The sequence below is a fragment of the Lethenteron reissneri genome, chromosome 31 (assembly GCF_015708825.2).
Source record: "Lethenteron reissneri isolate LAM-NWPU_2019-01 chromosome 31, ASM1570882v1, whole genome shotgun sequence".
Lineage (NCBI taxonomy): Eukaryota > Metazoa > Chordata > Hyperoartia > Petromyzontiformes > Petromyzontidae > Lethenteron > Lethenteron reissneri.
In genome coordinates, this window is record NC_083809.1 from 8,658,051 (window position 1) to 8,683,961 (window position 25,911).

The window sequence follows — 25,911 nt, forward strand, 5'->3', positions numbered from 1 at the left end:
CACCACTCATTCCTGCCGTGTTTGTCTCCCCTGCTGCTGCTCGCACGCAGGTACTTCATGAGCACCGAGGAGTCGCCCCTGCAACGGCACCTGTACAGGTGAGCGACGGTGTCACCTCGTCCGATGGTGGCGAGATTGAAAACGAATTTCAAGGTTCTTCTTGGTTCATTCGGTAAAGTCACGTAGAATGGAAATAATAAAATAATAAAAATAAACCTATAAAATAATTCTCACGACGTTTCGGCCACAACGCAAGCAGCCGTCCTCAGGTGGAGAACAGGTCTGTCGAGAAGACAGAGTCTGAATCATTCAGAATCCCTGCAGTCACGAAAGCTTTAAATCGAAATTTAATTTCAAGGCTATAAAACTAAATTCTTCAGGACTGATTTTGGTGTTTAGTTTGTTGTACCTTCCCCCCGCACCTATGATTAGCACGGTTGGCTACGTATGGTGTGAAAGAAGTTCAACATACATACATATCTCGACTACCGTTAATAACTCAGAGCCAGGAACGATATCATTTTGCTGCGAACTGGGACCCCATAGCTTAAGGGGAAGGGAAGATCGACGGTTTGCCAGCATCGATTCAAGGCAAGCCTCGCTCTGCTGATGAGAAACTGCGCGTGGAAGCCGGTCCAGGAGTTTGCTTGTCTTGAAACGATTGCTGCCGAAAGTTTGCACTTTGAGAAGGCTGTGCGGATGCCGGGGTGTGTAATACATAGCCGAGAGAGGGGTGTGTGGAGGCGACGTCTCGTCTGCCTTTTGGTTTCGACTCCCACTCGCGTTTCCGACTCACAAGCGGGGTGGATGAGGACGTGGGGGGGGGTACTGGACACGTCCGTATCGGGCCGTGATTCTAACCCTTGTTGGTATGGTGAGCCCCCCCCCCCCCCACATCAGTCAATAACTACTGATCCCTACACCCCCCCCCCACACACACACTCATTTTCCCCATCATACCTATTCGTAAAAAGCTGATTTGTTTCTGCATGTGCCATTTGCCTTTTAGACAAAGGCGTTAGATCGTGTTGATGATGATGATGATGGAGAGCGGTAGTGCAGTGGTTGGTGCACTGCACAGCGAACTCCGGTGACACGAGTTCAATTCCCGCTCACGGCCACCAACACCAGTGACGATTAATTATATTATATTATCTGAACTGGTCCTGGGCTTCCTCTATGTTGACTCAGCCTCAAATGAGTACCTGGTGCGATGTGTAAACATCTCGACTTGGGGTACATAGGCGACCGGACGTGGTGCTGGCCACCCACCCAACCCCACGTGTGCCGTGCTAGCCTTCATTGATGCTACTCGCTAACAGCTCTTGCCCCAACAGTCCGTCGAGGCTATATGGGGGATCTTTGTCTTTGATACCTCTAAGAATAAACGTGACAATAATTGTTCATCTTTCCCAACCGTTCTATCACGCTTGATGTAGCCCGCCATAATAGGAAATCGCTAAACCAAACTGGCCCGTCCGCAGTCTGTAAAGCCAAGCGGAGGGATTAATCCATGCAGGATAACACTGCAGGCAATAGCTCTTCCTCGGTGCGGAGAGATTGGCGAATGCTGGGAGACTGCACTTAACAATGTGCCGGTGCCTTCTGGAAGAAAAAGAAAAAACGGAATCCGGTCGGTCAATCTCCCCGGGCCTTCTATTCGCTCTGCAGAGCGGCTATTGCTCTGAGAATTCTGCAGTGTGTGCCGCGTATCTCTTTGTTCTGGGGCAGCGTTAATTACGAGCAGCGGAGGTGTTGCGTTGAGAACATGTTTTTTTTTAATATGTCTGCTTGTTCAACGCTGCCAACCTAATCTCTTGTTTTTTGTTTTTATTTCAATTCTACTCGGTAGATTGTCACCTTTTTCACTGTGTTGCTACAACAATTGCCAAAACAAATGATTACTAATGGGGCGCACATTTTTTTAGTCATTTTTAATTCTTTCTTTTTGGGGGAATAAATGACAGAATCGCTCACTTGGCATTCCAGGAGCCACCTTCTTCTGCTTGCGTGCGCGCAGGTGCACATTCTGCATCCTTGCCTTTTTCTCTCATTCTTTCTTTTGTCAAGAAGAGATTTATGTTTTTAATCGAGATCTATGGCAGACAGCTTGGCAATGGGCACCCCCAGCTTTGACCCCCCCCCCCACCCCCCTCCTGGTTTCAGGAATGTGGCCAGGGTTCGATGGGAAGGGTGGGTAAATTGCGAGACAGAGCCCACGTCTCCATGACAACTGCGAAGAAAACCGGGTCGCAAGCTGGACTCAGACCAGATTCCCACTCGGGTTGCCACCTGTCCCGGTTTCCACGGGGATCGTTCTCTCTTGTCGAGGTCGCCCCTGGCGTGGGACATTTGCCAGGCTTCCTACGAGGACGTAATGCCTCATTGGCACAACTTGCGTAATAATCAGAATCAATATCTTTTTTTATGCTGGAGGAATCCGATGAGCTACAGAGCTTTTGTTTTTTACAGGTGTCCAGTAGGGGCGGGTAATAACGTTACAACGACCAAAACAAGAACAATACGAAACACGATAACAGTGCAAAGTGCAGGAAAGGCAAACACATCACCAAAGAGATATACCAATAAAAATAATACACGGCTCAAGGCAACTCATTTGCATCTCCGCTCTTCCGGTATTGTGAGCTAATAACAGCATCATTATGATTCTTATTATTATAATTCGCATTATATATCCTGGGTTTATAAACATCAGAGGTAGCAACCCTCGTGGCGAGATCCGGAGCAGTTCCCAGTGACCAGCAGGGTGAATTATGGTCAAACAACCCCAATGACGTAGGGAAGGCCTTTATCCTGCATTGGATTAACAAAGGGCTGTACATTTATTATTTTTATTATTATAATTTCATAATACAGTCGCTTGTTATATTTAGTTTAAAAATAATTTACTCATCATTGCCATGCCAATTAATATTTAAATCCGTGAAAGCAAATTGATTGAAATGGGAGGAATTATCAATGTAATGCAGTTGTAACATCATTGCGTTCCATGTGCGTGAGTCATCCTATTAAAAGCATATCAGAACCAATTCTATATTTACTTGAGGATTGTGACATATAGTTTTCTAAGCGTGGCTCAGAATTTTCTATGCTACTGGTAATTGGAGTTATAAGATTTTTTTTCTTCGTAATTTCCCACCGCCCAACCCCCCCCCCCCCCCCCCCCCCCCAGTGAATCACCCCGTGATTGAGAATGACCCATCGAAGGTGACAACAAATAACTATTTCTGAGATCCCTACAAGTAACATCTTATCCATACGATGGGCGCTGAATTTTCTCACGCACCTCGCTATAGAGACTATGGTAACAGGGCATTTACCCCAACTTTTTTATCCACATAACTGGAATTTGTTTTGCCAAATTAATGAAAGAATATTCATCACAATGGCTATTTTATTAAATAATTCATGACTGAGCTGAGACCATAAACTGACTACTCTTAGGAACACGGTTTCAATCATGGCTGGATGAATCCTGGATTCAAACCCAGGGATGGTACCAGTGCTGGCTCAGTGTGTGCTAATCGCACCTCCAATTAGCACGGTTGGCAACGTATGGTGCGAAAGAAGTTCAACATACATACATTTGACCTTTCAACTATCCTGCCACCTCCAAGTCATATTGTTGTGGCGCGCACCCATGGGACCATGCCCTGGCCCAAGAGGAGTGCGTTCGCCGCTTGTTGCAGAGGTTCGAAACCGGTGGGCCGCCCTAGTTATTAACGTGTGTGTGTCAATCATAAGATACGCTCCATCTGCTTGGTGGGCGTTAGAGATGCCGTGAGGTCGTTGGAAACGAGCAGGCTATTGTGTCCTGGCATCACGACCCAATTTTGCCAAATTCGAAACATTACAGCCCACTTTCATTCAACAATAATCGCCCCTTACTGGCAGACTAATGCCCGATTGCAGACCAGATGCCGGGTCGCCTTGTGCCCTGCATGACAGCTGCCAATGGGGGTCCCCGTTGAAATGTGTTGTGGTGACTAGCGCAGTGGAAGTCGCTCATCACGTGTGAGACGCACGAAGGGCGCACTATCAAAAACAAATGTGTTATTGTTCGTCCCAAAAATGTTGTCTCTGTAATTTTATTCACAACGACAGAGGACATAAACCAGAGTGATTATAAAGAGCACGGTGATTGAGTAAAATTTTGCAGCTTGTATCAAGAATTGAATATTACACATCATGAAAAATTGTATCTCATTTGTACAGACTTGTTCACACAATTGCCATTGATTTGTACATTTCGTGATCATAATTGCCGCGATAGTAGGGGAGATGAGCCATTTCTGATTCATTAATAAAAAATATGTATGCCCATGAATTCTATTTGTATAGAAAAGCCAATTCATTTGTGAGTTTTTTCTGAAAATAACACTGCAGAAAAGTGTCCGACTGAATCCAAATTTCCAGACATTTATTACGTTTTTAAATGCCATGTAATCCGTCTCGTTGAGTCACAAGTTTACGGGTGAAATTGATGGCTCCGTGTAAGTGTAACGTCTGGTGTTCATTTGCAATATTTGCAACAACTTTTCAGTGGCGTGAGTTCACGCTGAATTTTGCCGGCATCAAATTGAAATTCCGCTCGAGTTTCTCGACTTGACGTTTGGAGACAAACATTAAATCGCATAGCGCGCGTAAAGGGTGCATAGTGGACTGAGGTTCGCGCTGAGACGATGCTTCAATTTCCCTCCAAGCCACCTGCTCCCCCACCTCGCCCCAGCGTCACGTTCCAGGGGAATTGTACAAAGGAAAAAACGTGGTCAGGAATTTTGAAACACAGGACAACTCTCAAATAAAATGCGCCCTAATGCACAACTTACGTCGAGTAAATAATCGTGCTCCATGTTGACTTGGAAGGCTCATTCATAGCTTGGTGGACAACACGTGCCTTTAACTTTTGGACGCGGGTCTTTTTGCGTTAGCCTCCGCGTTTTCGTTCGGCGCGATTTGTCCGACGGTTCGCTCCCCGCTGCTGGCAGCTGTCTTGAGGAACCAAATTGAGTGTCGGGATTCCTGTATTTTTTCGGGAGCGAAACGTCGGACATCGTGCCGAACGACACGCAGCGTCGGAGAGATGTGCAGCACCACGGCGGAATAAAACTACATGGTTCCTCATTTACACCATTGGAACCTCATTTGCCAGTAAAAAATATGATAATTGTCTTTTTTACCCTTCTATCTGGCAACAAAACTGACACCTTTGTTTATATGGAGTCATGTTTGCATTGACCACAATACCTGCAGTCATAATGCAAACAAAAAACATAACTCTGATAATGTGCACTGTCCTTGAAGTTGATTGGTCCACACCCGAGACAGCTTTCCTTAGAGCCTAGTCTCACATGGGTTGGACCAGATGACGCAAACATGACTCCTTGTAAAAAAGGTGTCAGTTTTGTTGCCAGATAGAAGGGTAAAAAACCAATTATCATACGTGGTACCTTTTAGTCACTGTACAAACACGCTAAGCCTATTCACATTCCGAGAATTTACCAGCGGAAACTGATGATCGCCCAACGCCATTACAATCATAGCGTCGACTGCGAAAGTGGAGAAAGGTGACTGTTAAAACTGTGTGGGCATGAACGCACCTGTGTACGTGTGTATTTTTTAAGTTCTTTCGCGCCGTACGTAGTCAATCGTGCTAATCGGAGGCGCGGGGGGAGGACAGCAAACTAAACACGAAACGCAGTTCTAAAGAAATGCATTTTTAAAGGAAGCACTTTAAAAGGGCATGAAGGAACGTTAAGACGCTTGACGCCTCCGAGATATTTTTTGAGCAGTTTTGTCCAGCATTGGTTTTTTTCACTGGCATAGCACGCCCTCCTCCCTCTTCCCCCCCCCTCCCCCCCTCTTCCCCTCCCCCCTCTTTCCCCCCACCTCCTGTCCCCACCCCCCCACATGTTCACGTAAAAACGTTCCAGCAAGAAGCATGGTGTTCACATTTTTGGCCATATTCATTAAAAATGAGATTTTTTTTTGTATCATTTTATTTAAAGTATATATATAAAGTAATAAAACTCGCCTTTATATTTCTGGCTTACAGCGTTTGCATTACGGTTATGAGATTTCGTATGAAAAATCTAATTACGCCCTGAGCCTCCTGTGCTTGCCGCGCGCGCTCCATTGTCTGGGGGGTGTGAAAGAGAATCTAACTAATAAAGCGCTGTAATAATATTGGGCTTATACATATCTGCCGTGCGTTTCTGTGCAGTGAAATCGGGAAAGTTTTTTTTTCCTTCTATATATAACATTTCTCCGAGCCCGGCTCTGCTGTGTATTGGGCTGGAACGAGGCTGGCTTTGGGTAATCAGCCTTTTTATAATGCGTCCGCGCGCGACACGCATTGCTGCAATTTACTGCGATGAGAATCGCCACATTAGAAAATGTTTAAGCTTTCGCGCCTATTAAAAAAGAAATTAGTTCCTCCTCTCCATTTCTTTGCGAGAGTTTTTTGCTGTTTGTTTGTTTGGTTTGTTTAGCCTGGCCAAGAGACGAGAACGAGTTTGAGCTCGCCTCGCGTTTCCTTCGACAACTTCACGAGAATGCTGCGATAACGCGCGTGACGGCGAAACAATGGGGTGCAGAGCAAAAGGCAAAAATGCAACTTCTTCTTCTTGGTTCTTTCGGTAAAGTCACGTAGAAGGGAAATAATAAAATAATAAAAATAAACCATAATAAAATAAAATTCTCACGACGTTTCGGCCACAATGCAAGCAGCCGTCCACAGGTGAAGAACAGGTCTGTCGGGAAGACAGCGTCTGAATGTCTTCCTGACAGACCTGTTCTTCACCTGAGGACGGCTGCTTGCGTTGTTGCCGAAACATCGTGATAATTATTTGATGATGTTTTATTTTTTATTATTTTATTATTTCCCTTCTACGTGACTTTACCGAAAGAACCAAGAAGATGAATCCCTGCAGTCACGAAAGCTTTAAATCGAAAAAGGCAACTGTGAAGGTGCAGCCATGGGCTGAATTTTAACACATTTTATTAATTTATCTTCAGTCGTTTACATTAAGATAAAAACATATTATTGAGCAATTGTATGCACCCGTGATTCCTAACGTGAGGGGCAAAGCGAACCCCCCCCCCCACCCGCCCAAATATAAAAGTAAAACGTCGCCTATGGGTGCAGCCCTGCAATTGCTTTGCTAGTGTAGCCGCTGGCGAATGGGGGTGAGGGTCTCCTCCTCCTCCACTAAGAGGGAGCTCTGGGAGAGCCCCTCTAGGGAGGGTTGTTTTGGCCTACATTTTCAAGGCGGGTAGATTCTCTTTGAAGGGGTGAGAGAACCTGCACTCGATCTCACCGCACGCGACCAGCCGATCGACTTGACTGCAGTTCTGCCCATTCATGCTGCTGGCTGGGCAGGGTTGGGAGGATTTAAGAAACTTGCATCCATTGTGCCAGTCGTTTGAGAAGGATCGGGATTTATAGATGGACCAGCAGTTTAAAGAATGCTTTATAATACGTGAAGCGTCAGGCATATGATAGTGTTTTGGAGTTTTGTAAAGAATCGGTCCATGGATATGAGAAATTATTGGGATACAAGTTAAACACGTGGATTGGAGAGAGTATTGGGAGCACCCGCTCCGACGACGTGCTTCAGTCGGCTCAGGAATGCGTGGCGAGTCCAGCCCAGCCACCTCCCCCGCAGAGCTGGCTGGACATTGCCGGTCACCTGGGAAGATTGCTGTCAGCCGCCGCTCATCTCTTCGAGCGAATGACGGCTGCGACTTCCACTGGACGCCAAGACACGCTTCCCACCGCCGTCATGACCAAGGCGACTGGAGCGCTGGACCTTCCTGCCATTTCGGTGGCTGCAGCCGCGTTCCACCCGTTCTCCATTTCGGGCGATCGTCCCACGCCGCAGTAGCAGCCGCCGACTTCCAAGGTTGAAGACGCTTCCAAGTTTCGACGGCGGCCGCCGGTGCGTCAGTTCACTGCTGCAGGAGGAGATTGGATGGCTTTTCGTCGTCGATTCGAGGCCGCCTACATCTCGGTGGAATGGACATCCCGGGAGGTGCTTCAAGCTCTTCCCATGGCCCTCAACAGCGACTCATTAGCCGCTTTTTTCGCCATCCCCGAGTCGGATAGAGCGACCCTTGAGCACGCATACACCAAGATGGCCGCTATTTTTGATCCCCCATCTAATGTTCAAAGAAGATTCAGGCTGCGCCAACGGGGAGAGAACGAGACGCCGCTGACTTATCGCAGTGCACTCCTCGCCTTGGGGCACGTGGCCTTCCCTCGCATGGACAAAGTCGCCTTGGATTCCCTCACCTTGGAACGGATTCTCTCTTTGGCTCGGGAGTTAAGGGTCACTCTTGCGGTGGCAGAGGAAGACGACCTGACTTCTATGCAAGTGGCCCGCAGCATCCAAGCACATCTCAATCCTTAAGGACTGGCCGGCGGTGGCGGCCAGCTCAACGGAGCCAGCCGGGGATGAGCGGGAGTGTGCCTCTTTTGCCTGGGGATCGGAGGGAAGGAGCGCTAGCCTGCAGCCATCAGCACGGGAATGGCACCCCAAGCTGAGCCAGCCGTCTGGGCGTTCTTACTGTACCTGCTATAGGTGCGGCTGCCCAGGCCACATCGCCATCGACTGCCGCCAGGGGACCGGCGGGTTCTCGTTGCCTCCATCCTCCGGCTTCAACACCTCCTCCTCCCGCAATACACAGGCGAGTCCAGACGCATCAGACACACGGTCGTTTTTGTCCCATCATCCATCTAGCATAGGTCGCATGCGGACTCATCCTGTGAAATCTCATCCCGTCGCGACTCGTATACAGGGTGCGGGGTCATTAGTGTGTTGGCCGCGTGGCGTACAACAGTGGAACGCACTGGCTCATCGTGTAGTGGGCGCAGCGGCGGGTTCCTCAACAGTTATGGGATTGATCCAGGGGATCCAGGATCATCTGTTGATAGACACAGGGGCCATTGTGACTACAGTGAGGGAAAAAAGTATTTTATCCCCTGCTGATTTTGTACGTTTGCCCACTGACAAAGAAATGATCAGTCTATAATTTTAATGGTAGTTTTATTTGAACAGTGAGAGACAGAATAACAACAAAAAAATCCAGAAAAACGCATGTCAAAAATGTTACAGCGGTTGCGTTCGGTCTTTGAGAGTGTACATGCGGCTTAGTTGAAATTTTAACCTCAGAAATGATATTTGCTTCAGACATATAGTCAGCACAGCCGTTGTAGCCACGGATACGGAGAAAACCGCATGCGTGCACACGTGGAAGGTGCCCAAGTCGATGGCGGAAGTATGCAGTTTCGTCGGATTCATTTCATACTACCGGCGTTTTGTCAGGGATTTTACCACTATTGCTAAACCACTACACGCCCTCACGGCCAAGGGCCAGAAATTTTCGTGGGAAAAGGCTGAGGAGGATTCCTTCCTCACTCTCCGCGCTGCTTTTGCCGATGCCCCTCCGCTTGGATATCCTGATTTTACGAGGCCATTCATATTGGATACGGACGCCAGCGATTCAGGGGTTGGGGCAGTCTTTGTGCCTCGGGGGCGTCGAGATGTAAGCCCTCGCAAAAGGGTACGCCCGCGGTGTTTGCGGCGGGATGAAGGTGCTCAGTCGCCACGCGGGCTAAGCTACAAGTTGATGATGCCTCACTCTTGAGATTGCGCCATCTTGCTTCTCGTGGGCCAGGCCCCGCGGGTCGCCCATCCATTGTACTACGCGAGGAACTCCTCATGCGGTGGGAAGGGGAGTCTTAGCGTTATTTCTTGGTCATACCTTATGGTCCTTAGGGAAAAACTAAAGCCATACATGAGAAGTTGATGCACCTGGGCGTTTATAAAACGTTAGTGATGCTAAAAAAGGACTTTTACTGGCCCTGCATGGAAAACGATGCACGTCGGATATCTCCTGCCCTGCGACCACACATCCCATTACAGTCCATTGTTGTGTCACTGGTGAATGTATTGGTGGCCCTTGACATTTGGGGGCCCTTTCCGGTCTACCAGAGAGGATACAAGTTTATCCTCGTGGGGGTTGAATGTCTTACCCGTTGGCCTATGGCCTGGCCTCTGGCTGACCAATCAGCTGCATCCAAAGCCGACGCCTTTTTATATGGCTATGTTCGTCTTAAGGGAGCCCCTGAGCAACTCGTCGTGGATCAGGACAGGAATTTCTCCTCTAAGTTTCTCCAGGAGATGTGCGATTCTCTGGGTACGCGGAAATCACATACCTCACGGTATCATCCACAAACGGATGGGATAGTTGAGCGGTTGCACAGGACCCTCACTGCCATGCTATGCCAGAAAGTGACCATGAGCTAGTCGGACTGGGATCTTCACATTCCAGGGGTCCTCGCTGCTTACAGGCTAGCTCCCCCTGCCTCAACGGGATTATCATCGCTCTATTTGATGTATCGGAGAGGGCCCAAATCCCCGGTACAGGTTCAGTTGGGCTTGTGCCCTTCTCAGAAGGGGTCGGTGTTGCCAGACCCGATGTCACTAACACTTGAGCAGCTGCGGTTGGCCCGCGAGGCTGTTAGGAGCAACTCAGCCCGCAGGCAGGCCAGAAACGAGTGGCTGCGGGGACTGGGCGGGCCGAGGGTGCCTTGGCAAAATGGTAACATGGCATGATTGTATTGCCCTCAAGTGCCCGTAGGCACGTCCCCAAAACTGTACCATCCTTGGCAAGGACCGGTCGGGGTTGTTGAGGCCTGGCGGCCGCAGTGTGTACACATTCGGTTCACCAACAGCGCTGGTTCGTGCATCCGTCGCGGGTATAAAGATACGTCTCGCCCGGTCCTGTCGATTCATCCCCACATCCCTTGCGGTCAATGTCTGATGTGTCCGGCGTGCTGACCACCACGCCTGAGGAAACGGGACATGAGGGTGATTATTCTGTACTGCCTACAGCGCCTAACGTCCACGGATGGAGCAATGAGGACTTCTGCAGCGGACCATTCTTCACACCCGAGCAAAACCAACTCTACCCGCGGGGACGGTCCTGCCGCACGCACTCGGTCGCAATGCGTTAGTTTTCGTTAATAGGACGGATTGTTCACGCCGTTACATTACGCTCGATATTGTTTATTGTTGTTATTTCGTTGCCCCTTCCCCGGTCACTGCTTATGATTATGTTAGTTTTAATGGTTCGGTCACAACACATGCGCGCACGCTCGCATAGATTTGACAGCCGGGACGGCTGCGTCTTTATTCATGGGGGGGATGATGTAGAGGAGACATATACGCGGTGTGCGCGCGGGTGCAACTGAGGTCGAACAGATGTGTACATTGCAACATGAGGTTTGCACTCACAAACCGCCAGTAATTAAGGGGAGAAACGGGTAAAACTGAGGTCGAACAGGTGTGTGTGTGGGAACATGGGGTTTACGCCGTGGAGACGGGAGATGGGGGTGATGATAAGGATTAGCGAGAGTGAGGGGCGCCCTGGGCAGATGGCAGCTTAAGTGGGAGCACGTGGGGACTAATAATTAGTAGGAATATATAAGGGGAGTGTGCGTTAGCGGAGGGTTGAGTTTCCCGGGAACGAAGTGTGAAGACATATCGCCGCTGCCGCTCAAGCCGTCAACGGGACCTCAACCCTCACGCCGTCGCCGGGCGGGTGTTGTCTGAACCCCCCGCCCGGGACAGACGGGTGAGCGGGTATGAGGGAGCATTGGTGAGGGCAGCGGTGTAGATGCAGAGTCGCTGAGTGCGGAGCTGCTGTGTGCAGAGTCGCTGATTACAAAGTTGCTGAGTGCAGAGTCGCTGAGTGCAGAGCTGCTGAGTGCAGAGTCACTGAGTGCGAAGTCGCTGAGTGCGAAGTCGCTGAGTGCAGAGTTGCTGAGTGCAGGATAAGTGAGGTGCAAAATAGACAAGAGCGGGAAGAAGTCAAGTGTATGTGACCGTACAGATAGAGGAGTGCCCACAACTGGCGCGAGAACAGGTGAAATAAAGTGTAAGCAGGTGACTTGTTACAACGTGTCAGTGTGAGTAATTTAACAAGACACTACACAAGTGTTGCACAGTACTCACACACCATAGATCACTCCCCCAGGCGGAGCACAGTCTTACTAGGTATGGGATTGTTTAGTCTGTCAGATTTGTTTTTTTTATATTTGAATGACTAAATGAAATCTTAAGACTTTTGATTAACATTGCACAGGCTGTCAGCAGCCCCAGACTTATAGGCAAAATGCTGACTAGAAGTAACACTGGCCTCGTGCCTGGCCTACATTTCAAAATCTTTGAGCGGCTCTGGCTCAAACTGCCTAAAGGCCATCCTTTCCACAACGATGGAAGCTTCGCGTGCTGAAGGCGGGAGCGTGCAGTGCGCGGCGTGCGCGGCGCGCGCGTGCGTTCATGCGCGTGCGTTCGTTCATGCGCGTGCGTTCGTTCATGCGCGCGGTCGTTTTACGCCGGGATATTGGAGACCCTCCCCCCCCCCGGCGTTTGCGCGACCCATCCAATGGCGGTGACATGGCAGGTAATTACCCATAATAGCTATGAGCTTAATTTTCCATTATTTCTCTGAGTGAGTTTATTAAATTCCACTACTTTATTGTGTAATGAGTCACCGGCGCAATTGCATGAGCGGCTCATTATGGAATAGAACGCGACAAGCGATGGGCGTGGGTGGGAGGGGGGGATGTGCCCCCCCCCCTCTCCCCGCCGTTAAAGCGTTCCTCGTTTACACCCGACAAACGGTTCGCAAAGGGAAACAGCGCAACGCAGTGCCGTGCGCCGGCATGTCTCTCTGTGTGACCCGGCCGACACTCGCGCGCATGACAACCCAGCCACGTCGTTGGGACCCCCCACCGCCCCGTCTCCGTCGAAAGATTTCCACGTGGCGATAAAGCCACTTTGTTGAGCTATGGTTTGTGGCCAGGTTGCTTCTGAAAAAAACAAGTAAATTCCTCGGTGGGCTTTGCCTGGTAAGATTGAAAAAATATATAGTTTAGTTTTGAAAAATAAGAATAGGTTTTAACCTTTCTGGCAATAAAACAGGAGGTGTTAGGATGTTTCAGCAGCAAAGAGAAACCTTTTGCAAGGAAGCAAGTGCTGCATTAACCGCACGTACTTGTGGTGAGCATGCAAACAAACATCCTCTGATGATAATAGGGTTTTTCCCCTTTTTTCTGGCAACAAAACTGAAACCTTATTACAAGGATTCATGTCTGCATTAACCACAATACTTGCAGCCAAAATGCAAACAAAAAGCACACCATGATAATATATGCATTGTCCTTGAAACAGATTGGTCCACACCAAGGGACGGCTTTCTTTTGAGCCTCGATCCAATTGGTGCTCGACCAGAGGACGCCAAAAGGCGTACAGCTCAAAGACAATGCCACTATCAAAGTAATGAGGGCTCGGGGTGAGCATCTACATCATTAGACCTCCTTTGCCAGTACAAAAATATAATAGAAGGGCTTTTTATATGTTGGTACTGGCAAAGGATATCTAATGATGTAGATCCTCAGATAATATAAGAGCATGTTTAATAATATCAGAGGATGTTTGTATATTTTAAATGATTGTTTACCTTCCCTATACTGTGCACTCCTATCGTGGTTTTATTGTTTGTTGTTGTAGCGTTCTGACCCCGTGCCCCTACTGGACATCTCCTCCAGTGTAAATAACGATTCTGATTCTCTTCGTCTTTGTATAAGGTGAAGGCGCAGCCCTGCAAGTGCTTGCTCACGCCACTGCTGGCGGGCAAGCCACCATTGGAGGGAACTCTTAGGAAGCTTGTCTGGAGCCCTACCCAGTGTCGTTGTTTGACCTTACTTCACCGTGCTGGTTCAGTGCGGACTGATGAAGTGTCATACGCCACTGGTGTTAGCCGTATCCAGAAAATGAAACCCAGGTTGCTCGATCTCGAGGTGCTATGCGCTAACCACTTTGCCACCACTCCTCTAAAACTAATTTTTGTTTTGCGCTACAGCCTGAGCAGACTGCTGTTGATCCCTGGCCACGTTGTACATGAGTAGAGGATTTCACCATTTCGACGTTGCCAGCCCTTGCCTAGGTTAAATTAGGATTAGGGGTCAGGCTTCATCATCTGTCCTTTCTGCGTGGGGATGAAGCGTCACCCCTTCGGACACGCCTGGCTTTTCTCCAGGTGTACCGGTGTCCTCCTCCCACTTGCGTGAACGCTCATGAGCTGCCTGAAAACACCTGAATATGTAAGAGGGCCGCAGAGCCTGGGCAATTGTGGTTCACACCAGCTCCTCGCCCCGTCGCCGCTGCCTTCACACTCGCCTGTGATTCCCCGGCGATTGCGAGAGACGCGATCTGTGTATACACCACGAAACGTTGCGCACGATTGTTCGACACGATCAAGCCCGAGTTGTTTCTGTTTGCGTGTCACGTGTCGTGTGGCGGCCGCGCTCCCTGCAGTGTGGACCTGCAGGGCTCGTTCCGCCGCATCTGCGAGTCGTGCAACCTCGTGCCGAACTGCAGCTACTTCTCGGCCCTCATGAGTCCGGGCTGCAGCCACGTCATACTGCACTGCCTGGGTAAGTTGCAGCACCGCTCCACCACCTCGACCCCCTGGCCTCACAGCCCTCGGGCCGCGGTGCCGAGCGCGCCATTATACCGCGTTCCTTATTCACGACGTACGAGTGTTGCGCCGATTGCTCGATGCATATTTCATGATGAGCGCCGGTACCGTTAGCGTTCGCCGCCCACTTTTGTCGTTTGTTTTGTGCGTTCTTTGACCCGCTGTTATGTACGCGCGCGCGCGTGTGTGTTTGTGCACATGCGTTCGTGTTTATGCGGAGTGGTGGCACGCTGCTTAGCGCTGTGGAGGCGAGGGGGAGCCGTTCCCTGGCTCGCTGGAAGAAGGTGGTACAAGAAAAATGTGCGCTCCACCTGTTTCGTCCGTATGGGATAGAGCGTTTCCCCCTCGCACGAGTGGGTTCTATTCTGCATGCTCTGGTTTACTCCCACATGAAGGCAGGCATTAATTGGCCAATACCATCTTAATATGGAGAGGACTGCAAAGCTTGGGTAATTGTTGGCACTGACTCACCACGTGGCTGCCTTCCTTTTTGTCTGTGGTTCCTCCTCGCGCCTCTGAGTCATTCTCTCTCTACGAGAGCGAGCGGATACCGTGTGGCGACGCGTTACAAGCAGACATTCTTTTTATTACTACTACTACTACATGTGTTCTCATAACCATTCTTAGGGGCCGTCCATAAATAACGTCACGCACTTAGGGGGGGGGGGTCAGACATTTGTGACGACGTGTGACGAGGTGGGGGCGGGGGTTGAGAAATGTGACGTCACATCAAAATGCGCAACTTGAAATAAATATAAACAACACGTTCTACTTAATGAAATAGACTTTTTAATAAATGTTTTCTCCTACTACATCAGAGTGCAGCGACACATTAAATACGCACTACAATGACAATAGTTTAAAACGATTTGAAGCATGCTTTGTTTTTTGGGGGGGGGCAGAGCTTTGTGACGTCATATTTGAGGGGGGGTCTGACTTTTTGTGACGTCGTGTGACGATGGGGGGGGGGGTCAAAAATCGTCCAAAATCGCGTGACGTCATTTATGGACGGCCCCTTAATAAACAACAATATGCCGAGTGAATTCCCACGAGAGAAATCCAAAGTTACTCCCCTGTATTCTTAGCTCACGAGAGACCTGGATAAATTCAGGGATATCGCAGAACAACGCGTAGACCGGTAGGTAAGTTTACAAGACAGCAACGAGGCAATATTTTATTTCAAACGTAATGCATGGTTACACATTAAAGTTTACATTTTGGAAAATGTACAATACCATAAAGATTACCACAAATGAAGCGACCTGGCCACAAATGATAGCCCAACGAAGTGGCTTATGTTGAAATCTATAGCAGCCGAAATATTATAAACGCGAGTTTCTAAATGTGAAGGGAAACCCGGAAGACCCGGAGAAAAATCCACGTCACCACGGGGAGAGCGAGGCATGCAAACTCCAAATATGCAGCAGGTATCAGGGTCGGGATTTAAATAGTTAAAACTTCTCTCCACCATGGCCAACATCGGCAACGATACTGTAATTACTTTGGCTATTATCATTATCGTTATGAAAAACAACATAAGTCGGGGAGAAAGGGTCCCACAGCACATTCTACGGAAACTCATCCCAAGGTGTGGAGGGGGTAAGGGCAGGATGTGAGCAGTGAGAGAATGACTGAGAGGTCAAACTTGAGAGATAACAAAGGGGTAAAGGCTTGAATGTGAGACGCTTTCAGTGACAGTGATTACAAAGAGGAAATCCACGGGAGACATTGGCAGGGTTTAGACGGCGGATACAATTATTCTGAGACTCATACTTATTAACCAGATTATAATTTTTTTATACAGTCACCTCTAAAACATCAATGCTTCTCTTTGTGTTTTTTTTCAAGCACATGATTAATTCATGGAGACGGGTCTTCAAATACAATTCTGAATAAGACAGCCCCGGTTGGTTCACCAGGCTCATAATGGCCGTGTCAGACCACTGAGCCGAAACCCACTGAGGTTCAGTCTTTGAATTATGGGCAGCCGCGAGTGTTTAACACCAGGCTCTGGTACGCAGTGAGTTGATGGCCTCAGCCCGGTCACCAATGAATGCGTTCAAAAAAATAATTGAGAAATTTCTCCCCCTGCCCCCCTGCCCCCGCCCCCCGCATTGTCAGCTAGCCCCCAGCTCTTGAGGGATAAAATGTGTAAACGTATCAGATGTTGACATGTCACAAACCACTCCATGGATGCGTGATGGAATGATGCCCGCTATTGTGTGAGGCCTTATTGAAGGGACGGCCAAAGAGAGGTCTGTGGTGTTTCGTTTTCAGGGCTATTTAAAGCAAGCAAACCCACAGACTGGCCTTGCCGTTTCTAGGTCTCATCCGAATGGCGTTGCCTTTAGAGAAATGCTGCGAGGTTGGCTGGTGGACCTCCTGGACATGTGAAAAAAGGCTTCTTGGCTCATCAGATTCCTCCAGTTTACATGAGGATTCTGATTCTCATGTTTTTTTAAACAAAGCCTTGACTGAATGTATGTGTTGTATTAACCACAATCCCATAAGGTCACACGTAATAAAATGTAGTTCAAATATGTTCTGCCTTGAATAGGCGTGACTGTTCATGGAGGGCTGTTGCCTACAGCACCAAGAAACCTATCAGCATTCATTTGAATTCCCTGCTGATGAAACTCATCAAATTGAAACCAGAGGTGGCTGTGTCGTTCCACGGGTCGCGGAAATGAGCTGGCACCGCTGTTTTTAGAAGTAGTTACGTGACATCATCTTCCAGGGGCCATTCTCTGACATTTGGGGGGTCCACTGCTTGCTGCAGGGATCATAATTGGACAGTCCTGACGCACAAGGCCCTCAGAGTGGACGACCGTATGATCCCGTACAGCTACTGACCCCCTGTGCATGGCCGGATTAAGGTTCTTGTAGGGCCTAGGCACTTCTGTTTCGTAGGCCTTCAGTGATAACTTCCTGCAGCTGCTGCTGCCCCATGTCTCTACTACAGCCGCTGTCACTCCGCTTGTTTCACCATGTACTTCGTCCAGCCGCTCGACAGATGTCGTTACTGACACGTTCATCATTTAGCCTGTGCGCCGCGGAAATTTTGTATCATCAAAATATAATAAAAACACGGAAAAAAAAAATTTCGTATACCCTTTAGTTTTCGAAGGCCTTGGGCACAGTGCCTATTGAATGACACAGCCCTGCCCGTGCGTGTGGCCTTCACGAAGGCCTCATTCTTTGGTGGCTATGCCCACCGTGCTGTCATCGGGGGTGCGGCTCCCAGTGGGGCACAGGAAGGCTCATCGCCCACCGCGCACTCTGCCGCGCTGCTGCTGCTCCCAGCCTCTGGAGTAGCCTGCTCAGCGGCGATAGGGGCCGAGTGGTGTAGACACCGCTGGCTCGATGCGGGGTCACTGCCTCTCTCTCTCTCGCTTTCGCTTCTCTCATGAACGCCTCTCTGCCTCCTTAGTTGTCCCTCCCCTTGGCCTATGATAATTCTTTGTGATGTACAGCCCCATTGAGTTCGAAGTATAAAAAGTTCTTTATATAAACGTAATTCATTAATTAGCGAGAAAGAGCCGACAACAAACATCTACACGGGTCCTGTGGTTGTTTTCGTCTTAGTAAACAGATGCGACTGAAAGGTGATGATCCAGAAAGCTGACTGGCCGACGAAAACGAAATGTTTTTTCATTTGTTGGCGGTGAAACGAACAATTTTCATCGCGTGTATTTGTTTGCATGTGGCGCTTTGCGTAATAATTAACTGCTTCTTGTGTTGTCCTTCCCCCGCACCTCTGATTAGCACAGTTGGCTATGTACAGCGCGAAAGAAGTTCAACGTATGTACATAACGAGTAGCTGCACACGAGGTCTTCCGTAACAAACGTCTCACCCTGCGTCTCTCCGCTCTGGTTGCAGGCCCGTCGGTGCCTCGCTTCACGGTGCACAGCCTCCTGGAGCCGCGTGGTAAACCAGCGCCTCTCTCACCCCGCCTCCCTCCATTGTTCACGCACATAACAATAGCCCAGTGGTAAACCAGCGCCTCCCTCACGCCGCCTCCCTCCATTGTTCACGCACATAACAATAGCCTAGTGGTAAACCAGCGTCACTCTCACCCCGCCTCCCTCCATTGTTCACGCACATAACAATAGCCCAGTGGTAAACCAGCGCCTCCCTCACGCCGCCTCCCTCCATTGTTCACGCACATAACAATAGCCCAGTGGTAAACCAGCGCCTCTCTCACGCCGCCTCCCTCCATTGTTCATGCACAGAACAATAGCCCAGTGGTAAACCAGCGCCTCCCTCACGCCGCCTCCCTCCATTGTTCACGCACATAACAATAGCCCAGTGGTAAACCAGCGCCTCTCTCACCCCGCCTCCCTCCATTGTTCACGCACAGAACAATAGCCCAGTGGTAAACCAGCGCCTCTCTCACGCCGCCTCCCTCCATTGTTCACGCACATAACAATAGCCCAGTGGTAAACCAGCGCCTCTCTCACGCCGCCTCCCTCCATTGTTCATGCACAGAACAATAGCCCAGTGGTAAACAAGCGCCTCTCTCACGCCGCCTCCCTCCATTGTTCATGCACAGAACAATAGCCCAGTGGTAAACCAGCGCCTCTCTCACGCCGCCTCCCTCCATTGTTCATGCACAGAACAATAGCCCAGTGGTAAACCAGCGCCTCTCTCACGCCGCCTCCCTCCATTGTTCATGCACAGAACAATAGCCCAGTGGTAAACCAGCGCCTCCCTCACGCCGCCTCCCTCCATTGTTCACGCACATAGCAATAGCCCAGTGGTAAACCAGCGCCTCTCTCACCCCGCCTCCCTCCATTGTTCACGCACAGAACAATAGCCCAGTGGTTAACCAGCGTCACTCTCACGCCGCTTCCCTCCATTGTTCACGGACAGGACAATAGCTTAGTGGTTAACCAGCTCCTCTCTCACCCCGCCTCCCTCCATTGTTCACGCACAGAACAATAGCTTAGTGGTTAACCAGCGTCACTCTCACGCCACCTCCTTCCATTGTTCACGCACAGAACAATAGCTTAGTGGTAAACCAGCGCCTCTCTCACGCCGCCTCCTTCCATTGTTCACGCACAGAACAATAGCTTAGCTTAGTGGTAAACCAGCGTCACTCTCACCCCGCCTTCCTTCATTGTTCATGTACAGAACAATAGCCCAGTGGTAAACCAGCGTCACTCTCACCCCGCCTCCCTTCATTGTTCACACACAGAACAATAGCCCAGTGGTAAACCAGCGTCACTCTCACCCCGCCTCCCTCCATTGTTCACGCACAGAACAATAGCCCAGTGGTAAACCAGCGTCACTCTCACCCCGCCTCCCTTCATTGTTCACACACAGAACAATAGCCCAGTGGTAAACCAGCGTCACTCTCACCCCGCCTTCCTTCATTGTTCACGCACAGAACAATAGCCCAGTGGTAAACCAGCGTCACTCTCACCCCGCCTCCCTTCATTGTTCACACACAGAACAATAGCCCAGTGGTAAATCAGCGTCACTCTCACGCTGCCTCCCTTCATTGTTCACACACAGAACAATAGCCCAGTGGTAAATCAGCGTCACTCTCACGCTGCCTCCCTCCATTGTTCACGCACAGAACAATAGCCCAGTGGTAAATCAGCGTCACTCTCACGCTGCCTCCCTCCATTGTTCACGCACAGAACAATAGCCCAGTGGTAAATCAGCGTCACTCTCACCCCGCCTTCCTTCATTGTTCACGCACAGAACAATAGCCCAGTGGTAAATCAGCGTCACTCTCACCCCGCCTCCCTCCATTGTTCACGCACAGAACAATAGCCCAGTGGTAAATCAGCGCCTCTCTCACCCCGCCTCCCTCCATTGTTCACGCACAGAACAATAGCCCAGTGGTAAACCAGCGTCACTCTCACCCCGCCTCCCTTCATTGTTTACGCACAGAACAATAGCCCAGTGGTAAATCAGCGTCACTCTCACCCCGCCTCCCTCCATTGTTCACGCACAAAAACAATAGCCCAGTGGTAAATCAGCGTCACTCTCACGCTGCCTCCCTCCATTGTTCACGCACAGAACAATAGCCCAGTGGTTAACCAGCGTCACTCTCACGCCGCCTCCCTCCATTGTTCACGCACAGAACAATAGCCCAGTGGTTAACCAGCGTCACTCTCACACTGCCTCCCTCCATTGTTCACACACAGAACAATAGCCCAGTGGTAAATCAGCGTCACTCTCACGCTGCCTCCCTCCATTGTTCACGCACAGAACAATGGTCCAATGATAAATCAGCGTCACTCTCACGCTGCCTCCCTCCATTGTTCACGCACAGAACAATAGCCCAGTGGTAAATCAGCGTCACTCTCACGCTGCCTCCCTCCATTGTTCACGCACAGAACAATAGCCCAGTGGTAAATCAGCGTCACTCTCACGCTGCCTCCCTCCATTGTTCACGCACAGAACAATGGTCCAATGATAAATCAGCGTCACTCTCACGCTGCCTCCCTCCATTGTTCACGCACAGAACAATAGCTCAGTGGTAAATCAGCGTCACTCTCACGCTGCCTCCCTCCATTGTTCACGCACAGAACAATAGCCCAGTGGTAAATCAGCGTCACTCTCACGCTGCCTCCCTCCATTGTTCACGCACAGAACAATAGCCCAGTGGTAAACCAACGTCACTCTCACGCTGCCTCCCTCCATTGTTCACGCACAGAACAATAGCCCAGTGGTAAACCAGCGTCACTCTCACCCCGCCTCCCTTCATTGTTCACACACAGAACAATAGCCCAGTGGTAAATCAGCGTCACTCTCACGCTGCCTCCTTCCATTGTTCACACACATAACAATAGCCCAGTGGTAAACCAGCGTCACTCTCACCCCGCCTCCCTTCATTGTTCACACACAGAACAATAGCCCAGTGGTAAACCAGCGCCTCTCTCACGCCGCCTCCCTCCATTGTTCACGCACAGAACAATAGCCCAGTGGTTAACCAGCGCCTCTCTCACGCCGCCTCCCTCCATTGTTCACGCACAGAACAATAGCCCAGTGGTTAACCAGCGCCTCTCTCACGCCGCCTCCCTCCATTGTTCACGCACAGAACAATAGCCCAGTGGTAAACCAGCACCTCTCTCACGCTGCCTCCCTCCATTGTTCACGCACAGAACGATAGCCCAGTGGTAAACCAGCGCCTCTCTCACGCCGCCTCCCTCCATTGTTCACACACAGAACAATGGTCCAGTGGTAAACCAGTGCCTCTCTCACGCTGCCTCCCTCCATTGTTCACACACAGAACAATGGTCCAGTGGTAAACCTGCGCCTCTCTCACGCTGCCTCCCTCCATTGTTCACGCACAGAACAATAGCCCAGTGGTAAACCAGCGCCTCTCTCACGCCGCCTCCCTCCATTGTTCACACACAGAACAATGGTCCAGTGGTAAACCAGCGCCTCTCTCACGCTGCCTCCCTCCATTGTTCACACACATAACAATAGCCCAGTGGTAAACCAGCGCCTCTCTCACGCCGCCTCCCTCCATTGTTCACGCACAGAACAATGGTCCAGTGGTAAACCAGCACCTCTCTCACGCCGCCTCCCTCCATTGTTCACGCACAGAACAATAGCCCAGTGGTAAACCAGCGCCTCTCTCACGCTGCCTCCCTCCATTGTTCACACACAGAACAATAGCCCAGTGGTAAACCAGTGCCTCTCTCACGCCGCCTCCCTCCATTGTTCACACACAGAACAATGGTCCAGTGGTAAACCAGCGCCTCTCTCACGCTGCCTCCCTCCATTGTTCACGCACAGAACAATAGCCCAGTGGTAAACCAGCGCCTCTCTCACGCTGTCTCCCTCCATTGTTCACACACATAACAATAGCCCAGTGGTAAACCAGCGCCTCTCTCACGCCGTCTCCCTCCATTGTTCACGCACAGAACAATAGCCCAGTGGTAAATCAGCGTCACTCTCACGCCGCCTCCCTCCATTGTTCACGCACAGAACAATAGCCCAGTGGTAAACCAGCGTCACTCTCACCCCGCCTCCCTCCATTGTTCACGCACAGAACAATAGCCCAGTGGTAAACCAGCGCCTCTCTCACGCCACCTCCCTCCATTGTTCACGCACAGAACAATAGCCCAGTGGTAAATCAGCGTCACTCTCACGCCGCCTCCCTCCATTGTTCACGCACAGAACAATAGCCCAGTGGTAAACCAGCGTCACTCTCACCCCGCCTCCCTCCATTGTTCACGCACAGAACAATAGCCCAGTGGTAAATCAGCGTCACTCTCACGCCGCCTCCCTCCATTGTTCACGCACAGAACAATGGTCCAATGGGCCCGTGGCCCAAAACGTCAGACGGCCACCAATAAGCAGCACTGTCGCCGTTGCAATCAGCGAAGGGGTTTTGTAACGGGGGAAAACAAACGAACACACAACAACAACAACAACAACACGTGTCTTGTCGACTCACACCTCGGCCGTACGTCCACTGCGCCGCAGCACAAGCTTGAAGCTTTGATATAATTAAAAGGAAAAATACTTTAAATTCATGGGCAAATGATCGTGGTTTTTTGGGGGGGGGGGAGGGGGGGAGAATTAAACTCAACGCTTTCCGGCAAGAAGACAGGCGTTAAGATGTCCAAACAACAAATAGACACCCATCGCAAGGGCGTGAAGTCTGCATTCACCACAGCATGCGTGTGGTAAAACATGCAAACGACATGGAATTCCAAAGTGGAGTGGTGGGAGAGAAGAAGCAGAAAGAGAAGTGAGGTGACCTGCAGTCTTAGTGAGTAGGTGAGTGAGTGGGTGAGTGAGTGAGTGGGTGAATAAGTGAGTAGGTGAGTGAGTGGGTCAATGAGTGGGTCAATGAGTGAGTGGGTGAATGAGTGAGTGGTTGAGTGAGTGGGTCAATGAGTGGGTGAATGAGTGAGTGGGCGAGTGAGTGGGTGAATGAGTGAGTAGGCGAGTGAGTGGGTGAATGAGTGAGTAGGTGAGTGAGTGGGTCAATGAGTGGGTGAATGAGTGAGTGGGTGAATGAGTGAGTGGATGAGTGAGTAGATGAATGAGTGGGTGAATAAGTGAGTGGGTGAATGAGTGAGTGGGTGAGTGAGTAGATTAATGAGTGGGTGAATGAGTGAGTAGATTAATGAGTGGGTGAATGAGTGAGTGGGTGAGTGAGTGGGTGAATGAGTGAGTGGGTGAGTGAGTGAGCGAGTGAGTGGGTAGATGAATGAGTGAGTGGATGAGTGAGTGGGTGTGCGAGTGTGTGAGTGAGTGGATGAGTGAGTGGGTGAGTGAGTGGGTGAGTGGGTGTGCGATTGGGTGAATGAGTGTATGAGTGAGTGGGTGTGCAAGTGTGTGAATGAGTGAGTGGATGAGTGAGTGGGTGAATGAGTGGGTGAATGAGTGAGTGGATGAGTGAGTGGGTGAGTGGGTATGCGAGTGGGTGAACGAGTGAGTGAATGAGTGGGTGAGTGAGTGTGCGATTGGGTGAATGAGTGAGTGGATGAGTGAGTGGGTGTGTGAGTGGGTGAATCAATGAGTGGATGATTGAGTAGGTGAGTGGGTGTGCGAGTGGGTAAATGAGTGAGTGAGTAGGTGAGTGAGTGATTGTGTTGTTGTCGAGGTGGCCTGCAGTGTAGTACGTGAGTTGGGTGAATGAATAAGTGGATGAGTGGGTGAGTGAGTGAGTTGTTGTTATTGCTGAGGTCACCTGCGGTGGTGGAGATGATCGCGGGCCCATTGACATTGAGCGGGGAGGCACTGGCTTGTGTCACTGTCAGCACGGGCGTTTGAGAGTTATTTGAGTCGCTCCCGCTGGTGTTAGGGGTTAGTGATAAGACTCCTGTTTAATTGTGTTAGTGCAATGTCAATATGAGGCGACTTGAACACACGTCTCTATGAAAGTGGCTTTCAAGCGGTGGGAAGAGGAGCACGCGTGCACAGCTCTGCTCCGTGCGCGTGAACGAGCAGCAACTCGTTTCGTGCACTTTCAGATTTTTGCCTCACGAATCGAAATTGTGCACAACCAAAATGACTGTTTGTCACCAATAACACATTCCTGCGGAGGGAGCTGGTAGGAACGTTGGGTTGCTCGGTCAATGGCCAGGGTCAACGGCGGCCTGGTGCATTCCGCAAATATGCCCGACTGTGAGGGCAGGCACAAGCCGGCGTGAGTAGGTTAAACGTTGAGCTTTATAAGGGCACCACGAATGACCAGCCCCTCCCCACCCAGCCAAACCCCTCCCAACCCCCACCCAGCCCCACCCTCCCCACCCAGCCTCTCCCCACCCTCCCCACCCAGCCCCTCCCAACCCTCCCCTCTCCACCCAGCCCCTCCCTCCCCACACAGCCCCTCCCTGCACGACGGACGGACGGACACAATAATCCCCTGTGGGCTGGTGTAACCAGAGGTTCCTACCAGTATTAAGTTAATTTATCAAAACAGCGGTAAGCTGCCAGGGAGGGGAGTGGGGTGTACCGGCCAGGATACACCTGGAGTCAACAATCCAGAGGTCACCGTTTCGATTCCGTCTCCTGGCACGGGAGTTTAATCAATGGAGTAAAATATTGACTTAAAGCTTTCGTGACTGCAGGAATTCATATTCTTTGGGTCTTTCGGTAAAGTTACGTAGATAGGTTCAAATTAATAAAAATCGAATTACAAAAAAAAATAATGAACGTTATACGATGTTTCGATCACAAGCGATCGATGACGATAGTTTTTTTATTATTTACATTTTTTTTAACCTATCTACGTGACTTTACCGAAAGACCCAAAGAATATCAATGGAGTTAGTTTCCAGGATATTGATGATGGAATTAGTTTCTTAAATTCCCCATGGCCTCTTTTCATCCAGCAATATTTGTATTTTTATTATTACGTTTCTTTACCCCGGGCTAACCGCGCCGGGTCTCATAACAGCTTTCTTCAGGAGGTTCCAATAAAGTTGCTTATCGTCATCTCGTGGAAATGTATAGCAGCAAAAATGATCTAAAGGCGCGATGTTGCTTCTAAATGTGGAAGGAAACCCCGTGAAGGAGAGACGTCTCCCAACCTGCCTCTGCCCACGCAGCAGTGCAAGCAGAACACCCACGGTGAGTTGATCAGCAGGTCGCACGCGATGGGGTAAAACTATGAGCTATTCTTTTTTTATTTGACCAGAAAAAGCTCGCTAAGCTATATAGATATTTTTCAGAAGCGGCCTGGCCACAAATAATCGCTCAACAAAAGTGGCTCATTGCGTGGAAATGTAGAGCGGACAAATGCTCTGAACGCACAATGTGGTTTCTAAATTTGGAGGAAAAAATCGAAGGACCCGGAGAAAAATCCATGCGACCACGGGAAGAACTTGCAAAATCCAAATATACAGGCGTCGTGGTCG

General features: G+C 50.0%; 1 protein-coding gene across 1 annotated transcript in view; it reads left to right on the top strand.

The window, feature by feature from the left end:
• The window catches only part of LOC133349755 (inactive dipeptidyl peptidase 10-like), a 541,620-nt gene that overhangs the window by 492,646 nt on the left and 23,063 nt on the right, over positions 1-25,911 (top strand). The window contains exons 15-17 of the mRNA XM_061563474.1: positions 51-98; positions 14,409-14,527; positions 18,452-18,499. Coding sequence (XP_061419458.1) covers positions 51-98; positions 14,409-14,527; positions 18,452-18,499 — 215 coding nt within the window. The remainder of the gene's footprint in view (positions 1-50; positions 99-14,408; positions 14,528-18,451; positions 18,500-25,911) is intronic.